The sequence below is a fragment of the Branchiostoma belcheri genome, unplaced genomic scaffold, assembly GCF_001625305.1.
Source record: "Branchiostoma belcheri isolate BF01 breed outbred unplaced genomic scaffold, Haploidv18h27 scaffold8, whole genome shotgun sequence".
In the NCBI taxonomy this organism is placed as follows: Eukaryota; Metazoa; Chordata; class Leptocardii; order Amphioxiformes; family Branchiostomatidae; genus Branchiostoma; species Branchiostoma belcheri.
Window position 1 is genome coordinate 2,859,139 of NW_017804464.1, and position 23,872 is coordinate 2,883,010.

Consider the following 23,872-nt stretch of genomic DNA (forward strand, 5'->3'; position numbering starts at 1 on the left):
TCCAACCACTCCCAGTCAACAACCATTTTTCCTTGGTCCCTTGAGTGGTTGTTGGATACAGGTTTGACTGTACATGCAACAAGGACACCTGATATTTGATGATGGCCTGACACAAGAAGTAGGTGAAAAGTCGCTGAAAGAGGGGGACAAGGCCAGCACAGTTCTTTGATCTCTCACCTTGCCATATGATACTGTGTGAAACACTTTGGCACATTGTGCAGTACTATTACGTAATTTCTTAATCACTGTCCCTTTGTCAGACCATTTACAATCCCTAAAATCCACCAAATGGAGACTACATACCTCGAACACAGTGATAGAGAAGGGATGAGCCAACAGCGTCTCGTCTTGAATGATCTGCCTGCGATCGGCGCCGGTGGTTGTGACAGAGCTGATGGTGTGCAGCTTGGCGTCCACCCAGTAGATACGCTTGCCGAGGATGTCCAGGGTCAGTCCGTTGGGCCACTCGATGCCGGTCTGCACCAGGGTCTCGCGGAAGAAGCCGTTCATACCGGCACGCTCGATCTTGGCCGGCTGGCCCCAGTCTGACCAGTACATAAACCTGGAGAAACAACATCAAACTCATAAGCAAACTTCGCCAGGATAGTCTGTTACTTTTTTCTGATTTGACATAAACTACAGTCATACCAGTACAAGTGACCACCTCGATACAAAGACCACCTGGCCAATGTGACTGCTTTTTTGATGGTCCTTGAGATAATTTTTCTCATTAACATAAGCATGAAGAACCCTGTCTATAGTGACCACCTGTCCACATAGACCAGATTATATTGGTTCCGCGTGGTCCTCTTTGGCAGGTTTAACTGTACTTCAATTTCACCATGTCTTCTTTTGTAACCATGAATCAATCTTTACATGATGAATAAAAAGTCAGGTTTAAGGAAGCGGATCCTATGACCTACCCTTCAGTTGGATCCAGGGCGAGTGCTCTTGGTTCATCCAGGTCTGTTGCGAACAGAGTCTTGCGCAAGTTGCCGTCCAGCCGGGAAACAGAGATGGTGTTGGTGCCAGTGTCCGTCCAGTACATTTTGTGGTGGATCCAGTCGACGGCAACGCCGTCGGGCGTGTGGATACCCTCCGACACCAGCACTACCTTGGACCGCTCTCCGTTAGAGTCAGCTTCGATGGGAGCGCTGTTCGGAACAAGGCATCAAAAATAAATCTCATGCAAAAAAAATGTTGAAATGAAGACATTGCCAAAGGAAAGAAATTTCACATGTAAAATATTGTAATTTGAGTTTAGAAAACCATACATTACAATAGATTATGGTAATTACAACCTTCTTTCATAATAAATGAGGCAAATCCAAAACAAAAATTCTACATATTACATGGAGGTATGAGATCTATGAATTCTTGTTATCTACCCTTTTTCATGGGTAGACAGCTAGCCGAAGGTTATCATACAGAGTGTTGGCTCATGGCATACCCCTATACTTACTTATCAATAGAAGTTGTGAGTTCATAAGTGCTCAAGACTTTCTGTCCTACCTGTAGATTTCTTCCCTGGCAACATCAGTCCAGTAGACACGCTTGTTTGGAACGTCCACATCAGTGGCGATAGCGCTCCGCAGGTCGCCTACCAGCTCCGTGTACTCGTTAGTCGCCAGGTCAATCATTCGCAGGTCACGACGGTTAGCGAAGATCAGTTTCAACTCTTCTCCTGTAGTCGAAATGATGCAATTTGTTGAAATCTCCAATACTGCTACAGCAATGTTATATCCATCCATCCATCAGTCCCATAGCTAGTCGATAGCCGTAGGGGCAGCATAGCATTCAACTATCTACGTCTAATACATTCATCGACGTCTACTAGGCATCCAATGGACATCACACACAACAAACACTCACTCATAACAAAATTGCTACCATTTTGAGAACAACATTGTCCAAACTGAAGTGATATGTTTGCATGCTTGTTTCTTGTCGTAACCAGGTGTGGTATACTGACCTTCAGCCTTGCAGAATCCGTGACGTGGGTCCAGGGTGTATCCTTCCACACACTCGCACTTGTAGCCGCCATGGGTGTTCTCACAAAGCTGGCTGCACGTTCCGAAGTCCGCACACTCATCCTTGTCCTTACATGTACGCTTATCGTCCTGCAGCTCAAAACCTGGAGAGAAAAAAAGTTTGGTTCACATTAGATTGCTGCATGTACACTACATACAAAGACATGTAAAACAAGTGAAAAGTCTGCATGCAACAGAATGTTTATCTAGATGCTAATGACCGTGTGGAAACACTTACCATTGTCACAGGTGCAGTAGTAAGAATGTGGTGTGTCTACGCAGCCTTGCGAACAGCTGCCGTTGTCCACCTTACATTCGTCCACGTTGCATTGTACGTTCGTCCACGTGCCTGGCTCGTCAGAGCCATCGGCACAGTCATCATTGCGGTCGCAGACTTTGGAGAACGGGATGCACTGCTCCAGCACGCCGGTGTTCCGGTTGATGCACTCAAACTCTCTTGTTAAGTCGCAGCGGATGATCTCTGGGCAGTCATGGCGCTCGTCGCTCCCGTCCTCACAGTCTCTTTTCCCGTCACACTGACGCGTGCCGTCGATGCAGTTGCCGTTGTCACACCGGAACTGGTCTTCCGAACACTGGCGAACGCAGTCAATTTCATCAGAGCCTGGGGGGTGGTAAAAAAACACACGTTTATAAGATAACAACCTAACATTCTAACACCTACTGGATAGAACAAAATCTACTAAGAAAATAATACAGTTAACTAGTAAGGTAACATTTGCAAAGCTAATGCATTATGTTTACCTTAGCATTTGGTCTGCTCTGTTAATTCTTACTCAAACACATTCATATATATATGGTGACAGGAGTCTAAATCCCTCTTGCTATAAAATTGCAACATGATGTAACGCAACACAAGTTACCATGGTGATAGACGTCTGGTCATTGACCTTAATTTTTTTGGAGAGGAAACAGAGCAACAACATTTTCCTTCGGTAAACATAATGACTGGTTGTTTTGAAGAGCTACATACCATCAGCACAGTCTTCATCACCATCGCACCTCCAGGAGATGTGGACACAGTCGCGGTTCCCACAGGTGAACTCACGAGACGAACACTCCGTACCAGGGGGCACAGAGGGACAGTCCTGCAATACAACAGTATTACCATCAGTAGGATTCTACCAAACCAACAACTATGCTTACATGTATGTTGTGTATTACTCTGTGAAGGAAGGCCCTTTGTTTTATTGGCATGTAATTTGACACGTAGTCTGCAGGTATTTCTATTTTTACCGTGGCTGTTTTTGCGAGTACATTTAATAGACTTTTGTAACTGGCCGCAGATAAACTGTTGTTAAGGATCTGGAAGCGGGGAGGAAGCTTCAGGTAAAAGTGCGGTTTGCTACTTTTCACACTGGCAGGCTAAAGCAGAATTGGTCACTGAAAAGCTCACCTTCTCGTCGGTGAAATCCAAACAGTCGAAGTCGCCGTCGCACTTCCACCGTTGCGGGATGCAGTAGGAGTTGTTTTGACACATGAACTCGTTGGACGAGCAGGTCGGGGTGGGGCAGTTCTTCTCGTCAGAGTTGTCGCCGCAGTCATCGTCCTGGTCGCACACCCAGCGCACCGTGATGCACTTCCCGTTGTCGCAGGTGTGCTCGGTGGGGTCGCAGGTCAGCTGGTCGCACTCCTGCTCGTCGCGCCCGTTCTCGCAGTCGGCGTCGCGGTCGCACACCCACGTCCGCGGGATGCAGATCCCGCCGCCATTCTCCTCGCAGCTGAAGTGGTCCGACCGGCAGGTTCGCTGGTCTGCAAGGCAAGACAACAGGGTTAACTTTCAACTCCAAACCTTGTCTCTTTTTTTTAAAACTCCGGAACCACCATGTCAACAGCAGAGTGCTGATAAGAATTTTGTATTGATTTTTGATAGTCTTCTAAATTAGATCATCACTGATGACTTGCAATTAAAGGTATTCCATCTGAGTTTCACAGACTTGTGAAGAGTACGTCAGGCAGAATATCTATTACCACGGCTCCCTACAGGGGAGGTTAAGATCATGTCTGATGTGTCTAGGATCCACTAGTTATTTCTGGATCTTTGCCAGGCATCTGGACTTCTAAACATGAGCATTCCTGATTCATTTCTTTGTGTAAAAGTGACAAAAAAACTGTCCTAACTTTATGAGACAGAAAAGTAGCCATGTTTGGTTAATACTGTAGTCTTCACCAAGTGAAGTAGGCCACGCCAGCCTGGCTGTACTTGTGCCGGTTCCCGTGTTTGTTTGGGTCGCGGTCTGTCTCCCGTGTTTCCAACCTCGATCCGATCCACTTTCATAACACCCCCATCCCATGCAGCCCTTTGTGCCCTGCTCTGTAGCCCGTCTGCCGAGCCCAGACAGCTCAAAGCTCTACTGTTTAAAAGATGACAGGTATGGGAAGGGGACACGCGTGGGCTTCCAATCCTCAACAAAACTCTCCACAAATTCTACACCCCGCTAAAGCACAAAAAAAACCTGCACAGACAAAACTTCTCTAAATTTTTAAGAGCACGGGAAGCCATCACGTGGACTTCCCGGCAGTAGAAGACAAACTCCCGTGAACAGACTCTTGATTGTTGGGTATTGACTCCTGTGTTGTCTGACAACAACCATGACTAAGCTTGGCGGATGAAGACGGCAAAGAGACCAGAGCTAAACAAACCAGCCATGAAGAACAACATAAAGCAAAAGTCCTTTTTTTCCAATAGAAAGAAAGGGCTCCTTATGCCACCTGGACACCTCAGCACAGGTGTGCAAATCACCTGTCGGATATATGGGACACGCAGCTGTATACAAGGGCAACCTCGGGACATTTAGTTGGATCTCATCACCAAAATGTACAAAGCTGTCTCAATTTCAAGCGCAAATAATTCGAACATTTCAACTTATGATTTATTATGTAAAGTAACCTTACCAAAAAGATATATATTTCTATTTTTTCATAGGCAATCTTGATGTTTATATTTGTTCAAACAAATTGTTAGAAAGATAGTAAACTTCAAACATTTGTTGCAGATGCTGAATACCTGCTGTCTATTCAACTGAAATGTCCAATGCCAGCCAACTGCGAGTAATTAGTCTAATCAATCACAACACAAAACCTTACTGTTTCTTTACCTAACACCCAGGAGGTCAACTATAACATACGTAGAAAGGAAGCTATTTACAGTGGAGAGGTGGTATTCTCCTCTAGCTTTTGTCTACATGTAGAAGCCCAACCTTCCTATGCTACATTCCTACATTGTTGTGACTTTGCTTATGAGACATATTTGCCGTGATGGCATTTGTCACCCCCAGCCCACCCAAGCCTAGGGCTACACAATATCACAAATCCCTTCGGCCAAATCAGGTGTTCAAATTTTCTTCCCAGTGATTCCAGTAAACGATAAATGCTACGATAAGTAACAGAGGTGTGGGACACGTTTTACTGATGATGTTTCGAGTCATCGCTGTAGGTGTAGTGGGAACATCAGCAAGTGGAGTTTTGACACATTATCTTTGCACCAAGGACGTCTGACATAAGATGACAGCCTGACACAAGAAGTAGGTGAAAAGTCGCTGAAAGAGGGGGACAAGGCCAGCACAGAGTTCTTTGATCTTTCACCCTGCCATACGATACTGTGTGAAACACTTGGACACAAGCCTCTTCCCTAAGAAACATTGTGCATACTATTACTCAATTTCTTAAATCACTGTCCCTTTGTCTGATCAAATTTTATAGTTAGAAGCCACAAATTCATCACATGGCACCGACATAAGGTGGCAAATTTCTGCCATTTTTCTCAACTCTCCAGTGCCTAAATACAAAAGTGTTTAACGTTTCCCTTGACCCTGGTATCTGACAGTGGTGTTCCTGTTTAAGATAATATGTTCCAAGGCGAGGCCACTAAAGCACTGTTTGTTTGCCGCTCTGCAGGGTGTTAAGTTTCCCTGCAAGCTTTGAAGTGCCTCCTTTGAACAGATTGCTGAGGATAAACCAATTAGTAAGCAGGGTTCTGGGTAGCCTTTCACCTCCACATGGCTGATGGTGGCCAGTGTTTAGCTTTGGGAAGGCTGCAGTTGGTTTGCTATCTTCTGTTCACAATCATATCTCGTTAGCTAAGTAAATCCTGTATACCCACCCATCTGATTGAATTTCCTTATTACTTGTCTACAGTTTTACTATTGTTTGCATCATGTCTTTCGAATTTAGTTCAAGCATAGACATATTTTCAACAACTTGACCAAAAAAAAGGAAAATCAACAGTCAATGTACAAGTAACACCTGCTTGTGCAACCAAGTTAAGTTGAAATCAGGACTTCATTTTGACAGTAATGTCATGATCATTGATCTTAAGTCATGTCTGGAAGGTGTGAAAAATCTTTGAAAGACTTTCACGTTATAAGATCGGTCTGGTGTAACTCTTAAGTCAGGTTGGCTGCACATGTGTCCCCCATGCTTTCTTTTTGACCTTCTGAAACCTCTCCTGAAGGTTAAATGTTTCACCATATCATCATCAATCAATTTCCGACAAGAGCGACTCAATGCTAGGGGCACTTGCGAAAATTGGTTGCCAATGGGTTCCTTCCCTCAGGTAACAAGCCTAAAGAATTAAAGGGTATCATCAACCTTTCACTGGTGCTTTGTAAAGTGGTGTTAACTTCTGCATTTTTAAATGTACCACCACGAGATTAGCATCATTTCTTGCTCTGGAATTTTAATAAGGAAATCTAGCCAGACCCTACAGCAAATGCCCCCCCCCCATTGGATTGCTAATGGTTTCTTCCAGTCAGGAATCCTTGCCTCAAACAAGACTGTCTGACTCATATGCAAATGAGCTAGGAGCGCCAACTACTCGTGCTAGCATGCTGGTTTCTCCAAAACTTTAAAAGTCTTCTGAACTTCTGACCATAGGAATTGTACAGAAAACACTGTGTTATAAGAGAGTTTTCTCACAGTAACTGTGATCGGACCAATTTGATCTTCACCCTTGTAGCGTGTAAATGTAACATTACCACTTGGTTTCGATGTATCATAATTTGTCTTTTTAATCATTGGTACACAGAGCTCGAAATACCACCTGCATATGCAAGTTAGTGCAGGTAAAATTGGAGCTGTGCAGGTGTTTCTGATGTCTACCTGCATCCAACCTGCACCAAGTTAAGCATACTGTATTTCAAGAAATACTTAGTGCAGGTAGACAGACAAAAGTATTGTTGCCACTTAACAGACACTCTTTGCAAGACTTGTGTTGTTAGGGTTTCCATACTGCACGGATGTGTATGCTGTACATCTGACTTCGTGAAGAGTTTATTTGTACACAGAACTCCATGATCAAGGTTATCATTGGCCACTCTAGATGTAACAGGAGAAGCGGCAGCCAACGGTTTAGCTGCTTGACTTTCGCCATGAAGGGCCTTCTGGCTTGGGCTATGAAGTGATACATGTCCACTTACTTACAATACCCCCTCCCCTCAGAAAAGACCACCCTGTAGTGACGCCTATCACAACACTCTCAGGAAACTGGGGACAAATCCGCAGCACAAGTTGCCACTTCCTCCCCCCCCCCTTACTGACCACCCCGGCTTCACTTGCAAGGCGTCCGCTTCGACTTGCACCCTCCCTTTCAAACCAGTCTGGACCGGAACAAAGGGCACCTGACGTTTACAAATGAGGTCAGGAAAAAGTACCTGTCCGTCCCTGCTTGGCCCTGGATAATCCCCGCGGGCCGCCTTTTACCTGGCTGGCTGGTGACACAGGAGCCTTTTCTCTTTTTTACTCCCGCCTTTCTTAGCTGATGCAAGAACAATACAGGGGTGCTAAAACCCCTCAGAGGCACAATACGGCAGACAGGTTTCCCCGCTGTGCAAGAATTTGTCTCTAATACCAAGCGTCAATTTAAGACGACCGACAAGGCCTTAGATGGTGGAACTGTCATCTTTTTGTCAATGAATTATGACAATTGAAAAATTGTCATTTTCCTTCCCACAGCAAATGTTAAATTGTGTTTATTTTTTTCACTTTTCAGTGACCTACAAGCTAACAGCAGCTTCGGTTATGGCAAAAGTTGAAGGGAGAAGAAGGTTCTGCATTCAGACAGGTGGATTATCTGTCCGGTAGTATGTACTTTGCCTCCACGCTGTACAGTAGTTTACAGTGAAAGGGTGTCGGCGTCCCATCACAAAAAGGACTTCCGACAACGTGGCCCGGGGCATTGTGTGCCAGGCGTGTGACGGAAGCGTCCCGTGGCACGACCTGACCCACGCTTTCCTTCTCAAGACAGTGTGGACACATCTTTAAGACAAACAGAAGAGGCGGTGGGGGCGACGTGACCAGCTCTTCAAGACACATTAGACTACAACAAAGGGACATCTGTTTTTTTTTCTTCTTCCTTTTCAACAAGAATATCTGCAACGCTGAGGTAGAAATGTTGGCAGCGGCCCAACTCGGAGTATGGTTCAGCTTTAAGTAGAGCGCCAGATTGCAGATGGTGGGGATATTTGGTCCGATATAGCGTTGCGTCCGCGCCTCCTTAGCTCCATCCCACTGACAGGAATGCCTCCATGTTTCTAAAAATTGTCAGAGCTTCTGTGACAAGTCTACACGACTCTGACACTAGATAAATAACAGGCTGGGCCACTGATAGGCTGGCAGGGCTTTCCGCACATTTTACCCTTCCCAGGAAAAGACATGACACTAGCATGTGCAAACTGCCACTTGAAATCCTATCCCAGAGACCACACAGCCAAAATTAGGTCAGCACTGCTATAGATCCAGGCTAATTCCACTAAGAGGAAATGTTGCATGTCTAAACAGTTGACTAAACCATCACTGAGGGAAAGTAAGGGTACGGCTTATACATATACATATATGTCAGGGTTCCAATCTGGTAGAATCTACCTGTAGACATGCCTATTGGGGTGGGAATCGTATATTCTACTGGCAGCAATCCAAATTTGAGTAAATTCTAAGATATCTACTTAAAACAATCAGAACTTTGATTCATGACACTTTAGATCAATATATGAATGTATTTATGTGCGGATGATTTTTCATGTCAAAGGTCCCAGACACATGACAATCAAATGGCAGGTTTTCAACTGAAAGAGCATGGCTGCCAGCAAGAAAGATAAAACAAACTTGTACTGGTAACTCACTTACATGAAATCAGCAATACCAAACCGGATACACAAAGGCTAAGAATAAGTGCATCAGTTCCCGACTTTCTCTCGCTTTGAGTACATTATCTAAAGCTGAAAAACCTAATCAGTGCCCAGTGTCTGCCACCAGGTCAATGACTCCTTGACTGTCAGAACAATTTCGCTGCTTTTCAATCAAGACAAGTGGGACACAAAAAGGCTGCGTCCGAATGTAACTGTGAAGCATCTACACTGAACTCTCACTCGAGTACCCGAAATAAAATTCAGCGACAGTTATCGATATGAAATCAGCGAGCTTTGAGCAGACTTGATTCCGATGACAGTTAGCTGTCATAAATCAAAGAACAGTTTAATTTTGAAGGGAGCCAATCTGGGTCAGCTCAACTGTCCTTGCAGGGTTGGTGCCTCCGGCCTGCATGTCCAGTATGTAACCAACCCTCCTCCCACAAACTCGCTACATTTGTCACCTCTGGAACTATGTTGACCGTGCCCATATTTGGAAGGGCCGCTGTCATCCGCTGGCGGTCGGCGACTGAGTGGCAGATCCTTACTTGGCTAGCGGCCACTTCAGGCCCTTCAGCCCAGAATGGCCAGGGCTGGTGGGAAGGAGGGAGGAGTTGGTTCCCACGAGAGTGGGGGAGGGGGTGGGGGGTTCCCCTCTCGCTTCCACTAAACCCCACATCTCCAACCAACAGTATCTCAAACTGACCATCTCCCACCATTCTGTCATGTCAAGCAGACCGTTGCTTTTTTTCGTCACTGTCTTCACATGAGCATCAATTAAATCTGCACGTCTTGCGCAGCATGCGGCGTACACGCACGTCTGTAAGAATCGATACTGTTTGGCAGGATAAGTGCCTCTCCCCCTCTCCCTCACAACCCTTCAGTGTGTCCTTAGGGAAGTTACCCTGTCCTTACCGGCAGCTGGGTACATGCCCCATCCAACCAAGTTAACATCAATTGGAAACAAAACAATACATTTGTAAATTCCTGCTAATATTGACCTCTTCCACAGTCTCTCCTAAATACCAATAAATACCGTCATCTTGCCTTCCGTCTACAATTCCTGCTGTACCGCTAGCATTTTGCAATGATCAAAGTTGATCAAATTGCAGTTCATCCTGTTATTTGGTATAAATTTTTACAATTCATCACAAAACAACATTGTATAAAACTAAAACTAAAACAACCAATTTCTTTTAAAAAAACGAGGGCAGCTGTTGGCACCATCCACATAGCCTCACCATCTTTTCTGTGACTCATTCCATTTTGCAATTGTTCGTTAGGCGCCTTTTTCTTTTGATGATAAAAGAGGCACCTGACAAAGTAAGTAGTGTTCATTCTCTAACATCAGGTGCCTCCAGGCCATACTTTGATATCAGCCATCAACGATGTGACAGCTGGCTTCAACAGAATGGAGAGACAAGACAAGACTGTCTTTCTGCATTTTGGAGTACTTCAAAGTGGTTAGAAAGAGCCATGCAGACAAATAACTTCTAAAAGAGCTGTTGTACAAAATGAATCAGTAACTGCTTGCAATGGTTCCAACAATACACAGTAGCTAGAAAAGATGATTTCATTTTCAACCTGAAACGACCCAGGTCACAATTGTCTTCGTCAGAAGGGTATAAAATCAGTCTGCTTTAGTGTGATTTTGTGAAAGCTGAACTACTTTTTCTAAAATGCTAGGATGGCTTTCTTTCATGAGATAAGACTGCCATTTGGTCAGAATATGATTGACTGAAGGTCAATGTCATTTGGCATGAGGTCGTGGAACTCTAGCTAAGTCTGGAGAGAAGAGGAAATGTACGTACTGCAGATGTCGGCCTTCTCGTCCGACCCGTCGGCGCAGTCGCTGTCTCCATCGCACTGCCACCGCGACGGGATGCACTTGGAGTCGTCGCAGGTGAACTCACTGTCCGAGCACGTTCTCACGGCTGTGCGGATGAAGGAAAAAAGACACATAAGAGATACAAATAGTGTAACAATCCCACATAGGGAAATGCACTTTTTAGCTCACATTATAAATGGGGGTGGTGGTGGTGGTCATACGATGTGATTTGCTTGACACGGTCGGAAATAATTCAGGAATTACGTACAAATGGTTTGCAACAGAAAAGGGATCAGTTAAGTCACGAAAAGTCAAATCTGACGTCTGACATCTTTTATTCTGTCTTTTATTCTGCGTATTGCACAAAAAATTTACCATTCTTCAGAGTAGCAAAATGTACTGCTCTAGTGGCCTAACTCCCCTGGTATGTTATCTGTCTTTTGGACCAATTTCTACTCTTTCTAGCTGCCTCTAAAGCCTGGTACAGGCTACAAAAAAAACCTACGGGCAGAGTATGTAGAAATAAAACTATTTTACAGTAACTCTTCACTGTTTGATGGCAGCAACTGGACCATCAGCCAGGTCAATGACCCCTGCCCCCAGATGTGGATTTTATGCCATCTCAGTGTACATACTATTGCCCCAGTGGGAAGGACCCAAGAGTTTATGTGAAGTTTCTGGTAGACTGACAGTTTGGGCCACTTTCCACCTTGTGCTAATCATTTGTAGCATACCAAAATAGCCGTTTGGCAACAAAATCTCTATTAGTTACAGATTAGGCAGCGTGGCGGTTATAAAAAAACGCTTCTTTCCCCCATTTTATGTAAGCCCTTCCATCCCTATCTTTCATAAGATCTAACTGCTCCCATTCTTGTTACAGGATTTTATAATTACCAAATATTCTATCTATATCGGAAAGCTGAGCAGGATGTTCAGCAACCTTGTGTGGGGTGAATGGCCGCTTGAGGTCATCAGATACAGAAATATCAGCCTACCCTGTCTGACACCCCGCTATAAATATATGCTACAGCTTCCACAAATTCTTTGTGAACTGCGTCAATTGAAATAGATCTTATCAAGCTCCAGACAAAGACCTTGCACAAGAAGCTCCAGTCAAAATATTACTGACATGGCAAAAATCACCAACCAACGCATTAAGGAGGCAAAAAATAGATCCCATGGGAGTGAATCTTCAATCTGAAATAACCTCACGTGCTCATCATGTGATGAAGATATTTGATACTATAAAAACTCGAATGTGCAACACATGCACACCATGTGCTATATAGATAGAAACACTACTTATTGGTGAAAATGTTTTAACAATCTCTATCTGTTGGCATTCTATGTTTGTTACTATGGAAAATATAGACTTCACTAATAAAAAGAACATCAGAAGATGCTCGCACTGTTGGTGCAATTTATTAGAGCTCCAAACCAAACAGTTAAAAGGCTACAAAGAATGATTTAATTCCACAGAACAGACAACGGCCTGTAGCACGGTATGCCCTGTGCCAGGTTCATGTAAATGCAAACCACACTGCAAGGTAAGGAGAGATGGGGTACAAACCCTGGCAGGGACCTGGGAATATGGTTTCCAGACATTCTTTCTACTGACCTGCTGCCCTCCTCCTCCACTAAACCAACCTCCAAGAGTGAAACAAGGGCAAATCTTACTTTCACCTGGTTTGACTGGAGTGAATTTCCATGTAATAGAACCTTTTTTGGTCAGCAATTTTTTCAAACTGTTACAAATATGATGAACTTTGAGAAGAATCATACTTTTATTTTACTGTAATGGAAGATTTTGGGTCAGCAATTAATTCAAATTGTTGCAAATATAATTTCTATGGGCAGTGAATTTTTGATCATCGATCTCAAGTGTGAACAACCGTACGAACAAACAAACGAAGGTTACCACTGTTATGCTGGTCTAGTCTAGAAGGATCTGACAACATACCTATGACAGTAAACCCCTCAAGATTGATGACCCCTGGATTTATAGTGACAAAAAAAGGTCTGCTTGGATTCCTATACATTGAGGGGGCGTGGCATTTGACCAGTTCCAAGAACTGAACGGAAAAAGCCGTCTAAAATGACTTGCATGATGGAATTTTACTACAATTTTCTTTCAGAAATTTACAAAAGGTGTTGTCACTGTCAGACAAAACTTACGATTTAGCCATTAACAAAACTTGTGCATCAAGAATAATTTGCATACCATCAGTATGCATGATGCAACACCAAGGCAAGCATGTTCAAACATTTCATTGCACCTTGAGGACTGTATCAGAAACCATCTGTTAACATGTGAGTCATAGAAATCAATATTTCTGACTACAAAACTAGTAGGATGTAAATCTTGTGGGTGATGTGCTGAAAGGTCTATGTAGGAGGATCTGGTGATACAGTCATACTAGCCTCAGGGGTCATAGATTAATAAGACCTTCTTGGAAGCTTACAACTGTTTCCAGCCACCCAGGACTTCTCAACTCTTCTCCAGAGCATGGCCCACTTTTATGTTGGCAAGACCCCTTCTAGAAATACCAATCTTACACTTGTCTTGCAACTAGAGCTTAGATGTCAAGGTTTTCTTGAAGTACCTTCTTGTCGCAAGTCCTGGGAAGAATTCTCACCCGCTAACAAGTCTTGAGAAATCTCACAATTCTTCATCATGAACTGTTGACAAATTTTGTTACATATAAAATGCAGCCAACTCTAAAATTTACTCCTACCTGTTTTTATTGCAATTAAAATAGATAACAGGTTGTAAGGTAGAGATACTCATGCAAGTGAAAGTTACCGGAAGGCCCACTCAACATGAAGACAATGCGTGCCAGAAAACTGGTTCCTTATAATTGTTTTAAAATGACACAAGTGATGGTCCACTTTCCACTGTGCCTGTGGATACAGGTGTACCAGGTACTGACTCACGCCGATTAAAAACACATTAGACAACCATGGGCCTTCTAATCATGACGGAAAATATAGAGCAACACAAATAAACCCTTAAATACCTTTTTCTTCCAGGTTCTAAAGTTGTTGTTTTCTTGTTTAATTTGTCCATCCTTACTAATCCAGTGCTTTCTGTGATACTTATCATGCACTGACTGTTAATGTTATCTAATCGGAATCAACTTCTAACCAATGCCATATCCTTTTTTGTATGCGATTATCATTTTACCAGTAAAGTTGCTACTTTCCTGGTTTGCTTCTATCCACTTTACCATCAGACCACCATGGGGGCTTTCGAGCTATCTTTTTTGCTGGAAATAACCTGTAATTTCTGTACCCCACAATTTACCCTTCTTTTGAGGCCTATGACCCCACCATGGCTCAGTGTCTGGACCTACCTGTTTTAGGAACAGTTACATCCATCTGATGAGGATTGAATGAGTACAATTCTTAATGGCTTTGCTTCCTATGGGTCCAAAAATCAGATAAGACCACCACATAGCTACTTGAAAAACAATTATCAGCTACTTGTATATACTTTTGATGGTTATCTTTAAAAATGATGGGGTTTGTTAATGGTCAAGCAAAACCCCACAAAGCATTGACCAGAGTACAGCTGTGAAATTGCACCTGGGAACTGCACCTGAATCAACGATGCAGTAACTTACAGCCTGGTTTATACCTAAGAGTTACGACTCACTCTCTTTTTTCCTCCCCAAGCTTTTAGCTTGACATGCTCCTGTGTGACACAGTGATAGGCATGAGCCAGGGTATCAGATATGTCTCCCACATGTTACAATGAGGACCTGTAACTCCCACCCTGAGGACTCTCCAGCCTACACACAGCCCAGCACACAACCTGCCAATCTTACCATGACAACCCATCAACACTGGGTAACCGTTACTTATTCCTTATAACTGTCAACTTCCTTTAAATCTGAATCATGTTGCCTGGGGATCAAATAGGACTGGTTTGCTCCGAGTGCACTTGAACTGTTTTGCGGGGAAAAGAGGGGAAAGTAAAAATAGTGCCCTTAAACAGGTCCGAGCTCGGGTGTCTGTGTGCTTAATGCACTTCTGGTGTTATCTGACAGGGGATACTTTGCGTCTGCCTGGTTCCCAGGCAGCAGTGTTTCGCCATCTTTCCCTCCCTCTACTCCCATTGAACTGCTGGAAAAGGGAAGAGTAAAATGTAACCAATATTTCCTTTCACCCAGGCCAAAAAAAGGGAAGGACGCTAGAGGGTCGTAACTAGACTAACCACCCTGCCAACATTCACAGCATGCTCATGGACATATCAAGTTTCATTCCTGATATAATGTTGAAGAACTATCACTGGGATGACAACATTAAAATAAAACTTTCTCCTCTACAGTGATTACTACAATAAAACAGGCACCTTAGTGTTTTACTTTTAGTCTACAGGAAAATTTAAACACAAGTGCTGGAATAAAATGGATGTGGAAATACAGGGAAAAATTGATAAATTCTTGTATCCCATAGGGAAACCAATCCAATCATTTAAACATTTTCGGCAGTGTGGAAGGTCTGACATGATTGACATGTCTATGATACGATTGTTGTGTCTGTATGAAGCGACTAGCATTCATCGACTAAAGAGCAAGTCACGAAAGAAGGAACCAATCAATTTACATGTAAAAGCATTTGCCTTCATATCAATTTAAAATTTCAACATAATGGTTTGAGTCTGTGAATTCAGTTGTATAATTTTTCTTCGTTGAATTTCATGTAAATGGGGTTGTCATGCTGCACTAAGTCAACACCAGCCTGGGTTACATGTAACTGCTTGGACATGTCATTTCTGTCCCTATAAATATATCACTTCATGAGTGATTTATGAGCATAGTTATCCAAACATTCCTCCTTTGATACAGTAATCTATAGCCCTTCTGGTCACCAGAAATTTATCATGTTTAATAGACATAACTAGAGCAATTGCTGGAGGTCAGTAGCCTTCTATCAAAGGTGTTTCTTGGAAATATATTGACTAACCTTTACCAACACTAGGTTTTAAGTTTAGTCAAAACGTGTTATTAATATAGATATCTACCTTCTTAAAATGTATGATCTCTCCAGTTGTCTGTGCCAATCTTCACATTGTTTTGTAACATATGAGTGTTATCCTGATGCAATAGTTTTTATTTCCTTAATTTTCTGTTTAATCTTATAACTCATTAAAATGTGAATAAACTGTACAAAATGATTTCTATCTAAGTTTCTTTCGTAGATACAAAACATTCCTGGAGGATTATGACATTCAAGCAATCGTCATTTCTTTCTTTTCTTGTTGCCTTTTTGTGTAAACTATGATATCATCGCATATCAATCTTTTAAACAACCATTTCCTGACGTCAAAACTTTAGCTTCTGCATCACCATGCCACAGAGTGAGCCAGTTGCCCAAATTTGGCCAATGCCCTGTGTGAGGAACATGAGACAGTTTCTAAGAACCCGACAGGTGCAAAACGATGTTTAACACTTGTCAAGAAGACGCCAAGATCAAGGGCAGCTGTTGCTGGTCCTTGGTACCCATGGTAGACGCGGTCATACCAAGGTTAGTAGGCGAAAACAGGTGCATGTATGGGCAATGCCAAGAGAAGTGACAGTTTGTGTTACAATGCACCTGTGCTCTTGAAACAATTGAACTTTCTCTGCTACCCACTACTGTAACTAAAACTGACATGATGGTGCCAAAGGGCTGATCACTAACTTATCCAAAAACCTAGGGGAATCTACATGACAGTGTATTTTGAATGGTTTTCTTTGTTTATCAAACATTTTTAATGAAACATTGGCATCTCTGCTAAGGTGTAGTTCAGTCACGTTGACATTTTACACTTTAATGAATGTCAACGACTTAAAGAAAGGCAGGCCAATTATCAATAGCACACACGCGACTGTACAGCCAACCTTGAAAACCGGACCTGTCTTGACAAGCCAGGTAGAAGCCCTTGAGGGCGCTGACACCGACTTTACTGACTTGTAACAAAGGCACACCCTCCCCCCCCTGTTGGACTGACGTAGTTAGAGGTGTGGCTATGCATCACGCGAGCTTGCGTTTGCGTTGTCTGCCCTGACAAGCATACAAGTGACGGACTTACAGCTACTGTTTCGTTATGTAATTGTGAAATTCAGACCAGAACTGACTTGACTGCGATGCACATTGTTGTGATAAAAAAATCATTACTACCTGTGGCGTTACCTGTAATGCCTATTATCTTTAATTGTTTAAAATCACACACTTGAGTTTATGTACATGTAGTACAAACTTAACCAGCACAACTTGTTTGCACAGCAAGCAGAGCAGATAAAACTATGATCTTCCCAACCGCTTCCTTCCGGGCAGAAACAAGAAGCCCTTTCACACACCTAATCATGGCAAGTTGAAAGCGAGTCACAACGACTTCTTTTGTTTCCACCCTTTTGAAAAGCGTTGCCTTTCTTTTACACCCATGTTTGTAGCTATTCCAGTAACCTCTTCACCTCCCCCAGCAACCTCTGTTGACACCTCATTTGTTTACACTGTTCCAATAACCCGTCACCACCCCCTCCTCTTCAGACTGCTTACACAACCCGATGGCTGGTAACAGTGCAGTCTTTCAACTACTTCTCACATAACCTCTCATTGATTTTTACCTTCCATTTACCCATTTCGTCTAAAGAGGATTTCTGCTCTGTTTCCGTATTGGTAACCCTGCCCCCCACTTCACCTGGCTCGACTCTAAACCTCGGTGCTTTGAACTTGCAGACTGGACTACTTGACTCTCTGGGGCCACAGAAACACAACCAAACAAATCTAAACAACGAAACACAAACACACCTACACAACCGGACACTGATGTACAATGACTACTGATCTTACTTACAACTTTTGTTAACGTTCTTGTTTGAAACACCCCTTACTGTTACGATTTCTCTGTTTCATAATTACTGTATTTTTCGTAACATGCTTGGAAACTGTCATATTTCTGTCCAATGTTTACTTAACAGTTCTTGTCTGACTTACCTTTTGAAAGTCAGCGATATCTAGATTAAATTTTAAAAGATTTTTTCCGGAGAATAAAAATAGCAGGTACACATCTATTACTGATAAGGCAAGGGGGGCTATACATAGTCTGGCTAAGTATATAGGCTGATAACTGTTTGCTAAAGGTACAGCTATTGTTAAACAGCTAAAAATATATTACAAAATGTGTACAAATGCAACTTTTTCTTCATTCAGCCTGCCATTACAACCTGTAAGCTATGATGACGTCAAAAAACATTTCCATTATTGTCCTCGGTGGTAGGGATCATAACTACATAAGCAGGTGAGCTACCACATTAGATATGTATGCTATTGTCGACTGTGCTACTTTTCTTTTGGGGACGGAAGTCATTTCCGTTCTGCCTGAAGCACAAACGTGACAAAGCAGCGGAAGTGACCACCAGGTGCCCTAGATTTTATTGTCTGATGGATTAAAAGTTTTCTTGACGAATACAATCAGCGGTGGTGGGTATAGTGATAATAATAAAGTTCTTGTAGTGAAGCTACAAAAGTATGACACAAAATGTGGCAAAAATTACAAATCACATGCGCATGCCACTCCAAAATGCGAGACTTGTTTTGGACCACAGGAAGAATGCTAGGAACGAAATTTTCTCCATGTGACCGCACAACATTGAGGGATTCCATGGTCCCTCGCCCACCTATGGAATCCTGGAAGCTCAAGAATGTGGAAAACTGGATTCAATCTTGTTATAGACATCTACTGGTGTAAGTCCAGGAACACATGGGATCAGGGATGATGGAAAATTACGCTGGACAGTCAACAGAATGTGATGACAGTTTCACCTTGAAATCCAAACACGATAACGTGGGAGGCTATGTCAGTTATAGGCCGCTAAGCTGGCAAGTCGCATGGCGGACAGAAATGGACTTAGCTAAATATTTGGGTCAGGTAGGTGGCCTATGACTCAGTCACCCTCGGACATGCATGACCAAAAAAGCCCAAACACTGTCTTCCCTGAGTGACTGTACAATGTGACTGAGTCATGCCCTCTGCTCTTTAGGGAATTCAGCTCTGCATAAACCCATAATATCTTTGACCCTAGCAGTTTTGGTGAGATTAAACCCTTTAATTTTAACCTGCTACAGTGGAATATTCTGTATAATCTTGTCCCAAAGAAGTTTCCATTCTGTACAGTTTGTCTTTGATCTCGTCTTTAACTTTCCTTGGAAATTAACCTGGGGCATCAAAATATTTTGATCACATGACTAGAGGCAGCCCATCCTTGTTCCCACAGCTTGCGTTGGAGCGCGGTGTTCCAGAAATATGTTAGCCTGGCTATCTTTCTAAATATAGTCATGCGCAGGTCATTGGGTTAAGAATGGATTTTTCATGCAGCGTTGTGACGCAGGTTGCACTGTCCCCATTCTTTCCAGTACTTGCCCAAATCTCCCCCAATCGCTAAACACAATTACCCACCTAAGCTGGTAATCAACTCAACAATCCCTACCTACGTCAGTCTGGCCCTGTCCACAAACTCAAGTGAATATACAACATTTTGTATTCAGGAATAAAAAGAACCCTTTTAAATCTTGTTTCCTGCTTTACGTACCACACAATTTCATTATCCAGCTATCTTGTCCGCAGGTACAGTGAACTAAACATACTATAATTTCCACATCTTTACAATAATATTGGTGAGAAAACGTAAAGTGCTTTAAAGAATGGTGATGATGCAAGACTTTTCAGCTATTACATGCTTTAGAAATCCCTTGCTAATGTACTTTGCACCTGAACCTGATGCAACTTGTCTTCTTGCAGTGCTTTCAAAATCAGAAACACGTGAGCTAAAGGTGTTACTACCACCAACATATCTATCACAATATGGATGTCACAATCGGCCACTACAGTAGTTTGATTAGCCTCCTTCAACGTCAAAGGATGTACTTGATCTTTGAACTTGCTTAAGGTATGATGCAATGTGGGGTAAGAGAAATACACTGCAATGCAAACTGTCAACATGGGATTTTAGAAAAACAAGACTCTTTAGCTGTTACAATTCAGATTGAGAACAAACATTTGATGAGAAATTTTTTTCTAAATTTTAAGCAAAAAAGAAGCAGAAGTGGATTAGTAAACTCTAGATCTTGACATCATTGTGATTCAAATACATTTATGGTTGGCAATGATCTTGACTTTGTAGGTGCCACAAAAAGTTGTTGTACCATGTCACTAACTGCAAGAAATGCACTGAATGCCCCAGGGACAGGATGGTCCTTCCTTCGCTTCAGTTCAGACAACTTGCTGCTGGAATGTGCTTCTTTTGTTGTACTGGCTTTATCTGGGAATAGTTCCTGTAATCCCTGCCCCTCCCCCTCCCCTACTTTACTTTCTACACATGGATGGACTTGCCACCCAAGAATTTGAACTATCAGACAGCAGTACTCTTGGACAACCACACTCAAAATTTCAAGCTGTAAAACATACCAAGATTTATGTAAGTCTGGAAGGAGGCTGAAATGTGACAGTTTATTGTACAGTCTTTAGTTTCAAGACTAATTTATAAGTATTACTAACGGAATAATTTAGAAGTATTACAACTTTGTATTTGTACATCAAGGTCAATGTTGTAAAATCAATCCACTTTACTGTTTCCGCTCAAAGACTTAATTTTACAATAACCCCCAGCGATTGTCTGGTTCGTACTGCTTGGCTAGACTGCTGGCATTTCGACTTTGATGGTCCAAATTTAGCTCTTGACTGCGAAAGCAAGGCGTGACAGTCACATGAGCTGATGGAAATATCCGGGCAAAGGTCTGGGGATATCTGCGGCGCCTGAAGGCAATGCGTCAAAGTGATCAGCTCAATTCTTCTATCACTGCAGACGCATTTGGCTGCCGTCCAATTCGGAAACGTCAGCCCCAACTGGGCCAACGTGATCGCATAATGGGGGCCCAGTGGGGCTGATGTCTGGCGTGTGTCTGCCCTTAAATTTATGCTCAACCTTAAAAAGAGTGGCCTCAATATCTTTGTAACAGTTTTGAGAAAACATGCGACAGCAATTATGAAGAAAATGCTTTGTAAAACGAGTCACATGATGGCACCTGCGTGTAATATCTACTAAACATTGCACTGCCTAGGGCACCCTATTGGTTGGGAGGGCCATATTCCTACTGAAAACCAATCACACAGGTGATGATCAATCATTTGTGATGTCACCAAATATTTGGTCATGTGACACGGGTGCGGCGGTCTCAGCCAATCAGGGCGCCGCAAAATGGTGCACTGGTCCCGCCCACCGGCTGTCAATCATTCCCAATGTTGTCATTAGGCGCGGTAGCACCAAATGTACACAGTGAGTAAGACATTTTACTACTACAACCAAAAAATCGACAAAATATTAAAACGCGGTGGAATTTCAGCGGGACATCAATGGAAAGTTTCTCCAATACATGTTTCAACAATGTCTGGGGAGAGAAAAAATCCTGCGATGGTTTCTTTGGCAGAAATTGGCAACAATTCGGCGCCGAGTAACATGCTTCCCAACAAAAGAAACGTTGTCACATGGTTCAAGATTTTGCGACCCGGTAAAATTCCGCCCTTGAAATCCGAGCGTTTCCGAAACAGAACCGAAGATCCCTTCCCAGTAACCAAACAAAACTTCCTGATTTGACGGAAATGTGGAAAATCAAGGAACAGATCGGGTCTGGGCAGGAAGCCGCCCGGCGCGGGAAGTGACAGATTGACTACAAAATGTAGCCGGCCCACGCGGCCGATTCATCAAATGGCCACCAGATTGTACCAGAATCGGTCACAAAATCTGCATTTTAATTTATAAAAATCAGATGATAATGACATTATGTATTCTGAACTAAGGCTTCCCTATTCTAGTGAGATAGCAGGGCTGAAGTCATCAGAAATTCCAGAGCGCACATTGAATAAATCATGTACTCTTGGGGATTTGTACACACAGAATGGAGACCGCGCCCTTAAGAATCATCGCCACGATCTCAACCAAAACAGGTGATTTTTTAACGAGACAAAGATGTGTCTTTCTTTGTTGTGACAGGAAACTGTGGCAAGTTCGTGGAATTTAGGAAACGGTCACGCGAGTTTCGGGGAAGGCATGATTGCCCCACATCCTTCGTCACATGCCGGTTCACAACACATGACCACCACCCCAAACATTGGCCAAATGACACACAAAATGCTGTTAATATTCACTAAAAATCACACAGCAGTACTCACGGCAGTCGGTCTCGTCAGAGTTGTCTCCACAGTCGTCATCTTCGTCGCATTTCCATGATGAGGGGATACACCGTCCGTTGTGGCATGTGAATTGGGATGATCCGCAGTGAGCTGGGGGAGGGGGGCAGGCATATTATTAGTACACGCGCGTACAAATCTCGTGATTTCCCCACACTTTCAGGGAAAGCGGACATTATTTGGATTCAGAATCCCAACCAGGAACTTCTCGATCTAAGTCGAAATGTCTTAGTTAGAACATTTCACAGGGCGATTCAATTAAGGAGTACAATAGGATCAAGAAATGCCGAGCAGCCCAAGGTGACATTTTTGAGCCACGGGGGGCACCGCCATGCCGGTTTCTTCCCCGCCGTACATGAAAATTTACGGAAAAATTCGTCATAAATACATCTAAGACGTTACAGACGTAAAAACTGTGACAACGTAAGGATCAACACAACAGGACATCTGTGAGTTAGTACTGGAAGAATAAGTTAATTTTCTGTCCCGTATTCCGCTTCAGTTCGGGTTGGCAGGCATCCCGGCGCTCGTGACCGGCGTGGCTGAATGTTTTAGTCGGACGTGATATCTTGTATGTCCCGACTAGAACGCCTCGAAGCCCTCACACTGAAAGCAAATCCTTCATAATTCTACTCCACAGAACCCGTGAAGGCTCTACAGAGCCTACACCTCGCGTTGGTGAACATCCTAGCCCCGTTTCTAGGGCAAATCCGGTTCGTGTGAGAGGCCACATTGTCACCACGCCGGCCATGATGGGAAGGCTTGCGCGCCCTCCGCCGTCCCCGCCCGGCCACTTTCCACTCACCGTCCGCTCTCGATCCAGGTATTCTCGACAACACCAACAGTCCACAGCACAGGGCTATCGCGAACAAGTCCCCTAGTCTCATCGCTGTTGTCCTCAGGAATAAAGGCAGGAAAATTCCTCTCTCTGTCGTGTGTAAAAACGTGCGTCTCTGGCGTTGCAGTTGTAGTAATGTCTGGCTGCTGGCGGGCCGCTGACGTTTTTGTTGTGGTGCCGGGATTGGCGGGAAACCGGGCAGCGGGCCGCCCTGAAACCGCCCACACACGCAGACTTAGTCACGCGCCTTCCCGCGGGAGGACCTGCATGGGGGTAAACAATGGAAATTTCCCCTCAATGTCACCCAGAAAAATGGGCAAATTTTCACTCTTGTGGGATGAAACGTTTCTGGATCCGTTTTAATCGAACCCCGGGGCTCTTTCAGTGTTCCATCGAAACAGAAATTCCATAGAGTTTGGACGATTCCGATGTTTTGGCTGAATTTCAAGTAAAAGAACGAATGACCCACAATGTGCACATCCGCCTACTCTCATAAGAAATTTCAAATATGTTCCCATCGCTTCTCTAACTTATGGTTACGTTGTAAGTATCTGCTAAACCTTTATTTATTCTATGTTGTATGTGTTTCAGGTTTGGTGAGGGAATCAGGACCAAAGAAAATGAATATGCGTGGGTGGCGGGAAAATTGCCTGGTCGGGAACCCCTTTGTGAGCCCGAACCTTTCGCGCGTCTTACGTACGTGGTAACGGCCTAAAATACCCGAGTCAGGTGATGGCGTAGACCGGTTGCAAGCGTAAAACTCTGTCATCGAGCCAAATACGTCAAGTAAGAAACAAATAGAGA

General features: G+C 43.4%; 1 protein-coding gene across 1 annotated transcript in view; it reads right to left on the bottom strand.

Moving 5' to 3' along the window:
• The window catches only part of LOC109486221 (very low-density lipoprotein receptor-like), a 30,213-nt gene extending 6,969 nt beyond the window's left edge, over positions 1-23,244 (bottom strand). The window contains exons 1-10 of the mRNA XM_019789935.1: positions 23,036-23,244; positions 22,213-22,323; positions 10,984-11,106; positions 3,445-3,800; positions 3,022-3,136; positions 2,269-2,652; positions 1,973-2,134; positions 1,513-1,684; positions 924-1,154; positions 304-562 (exon numbers count right to left, since the gene is read on the bottom strand). Coding sequence (XP_019645494.1) covers positions 304-562; positions 924-1,154; positions 1,513-1,684; positions 1,973-2,134; positions 2,269-2,652; positions 3,022-3,136; positions 3,445-3,800; positions 10,984-11,106; positions 22,213-22,323; positions 23,036-23,117 — 1,995 coding nt within the window. The 5' untranslated portion in view covers positions 23,118-23,244. The remainder of the gene's footprint in view (positions 1-303; positions 563-923; positions 1,155-1,512; positions 1,685-1,972; positions 2,135-2,268; positions 2,653-3,021; positions 3,137-3,444; positions 3,801-10,983; positions 11,107-22,212; positions 22,324-23,035) is intronic.
• Between the last annotated feature and the right edge of the window lie 628 nt (positions 23,245-23,872).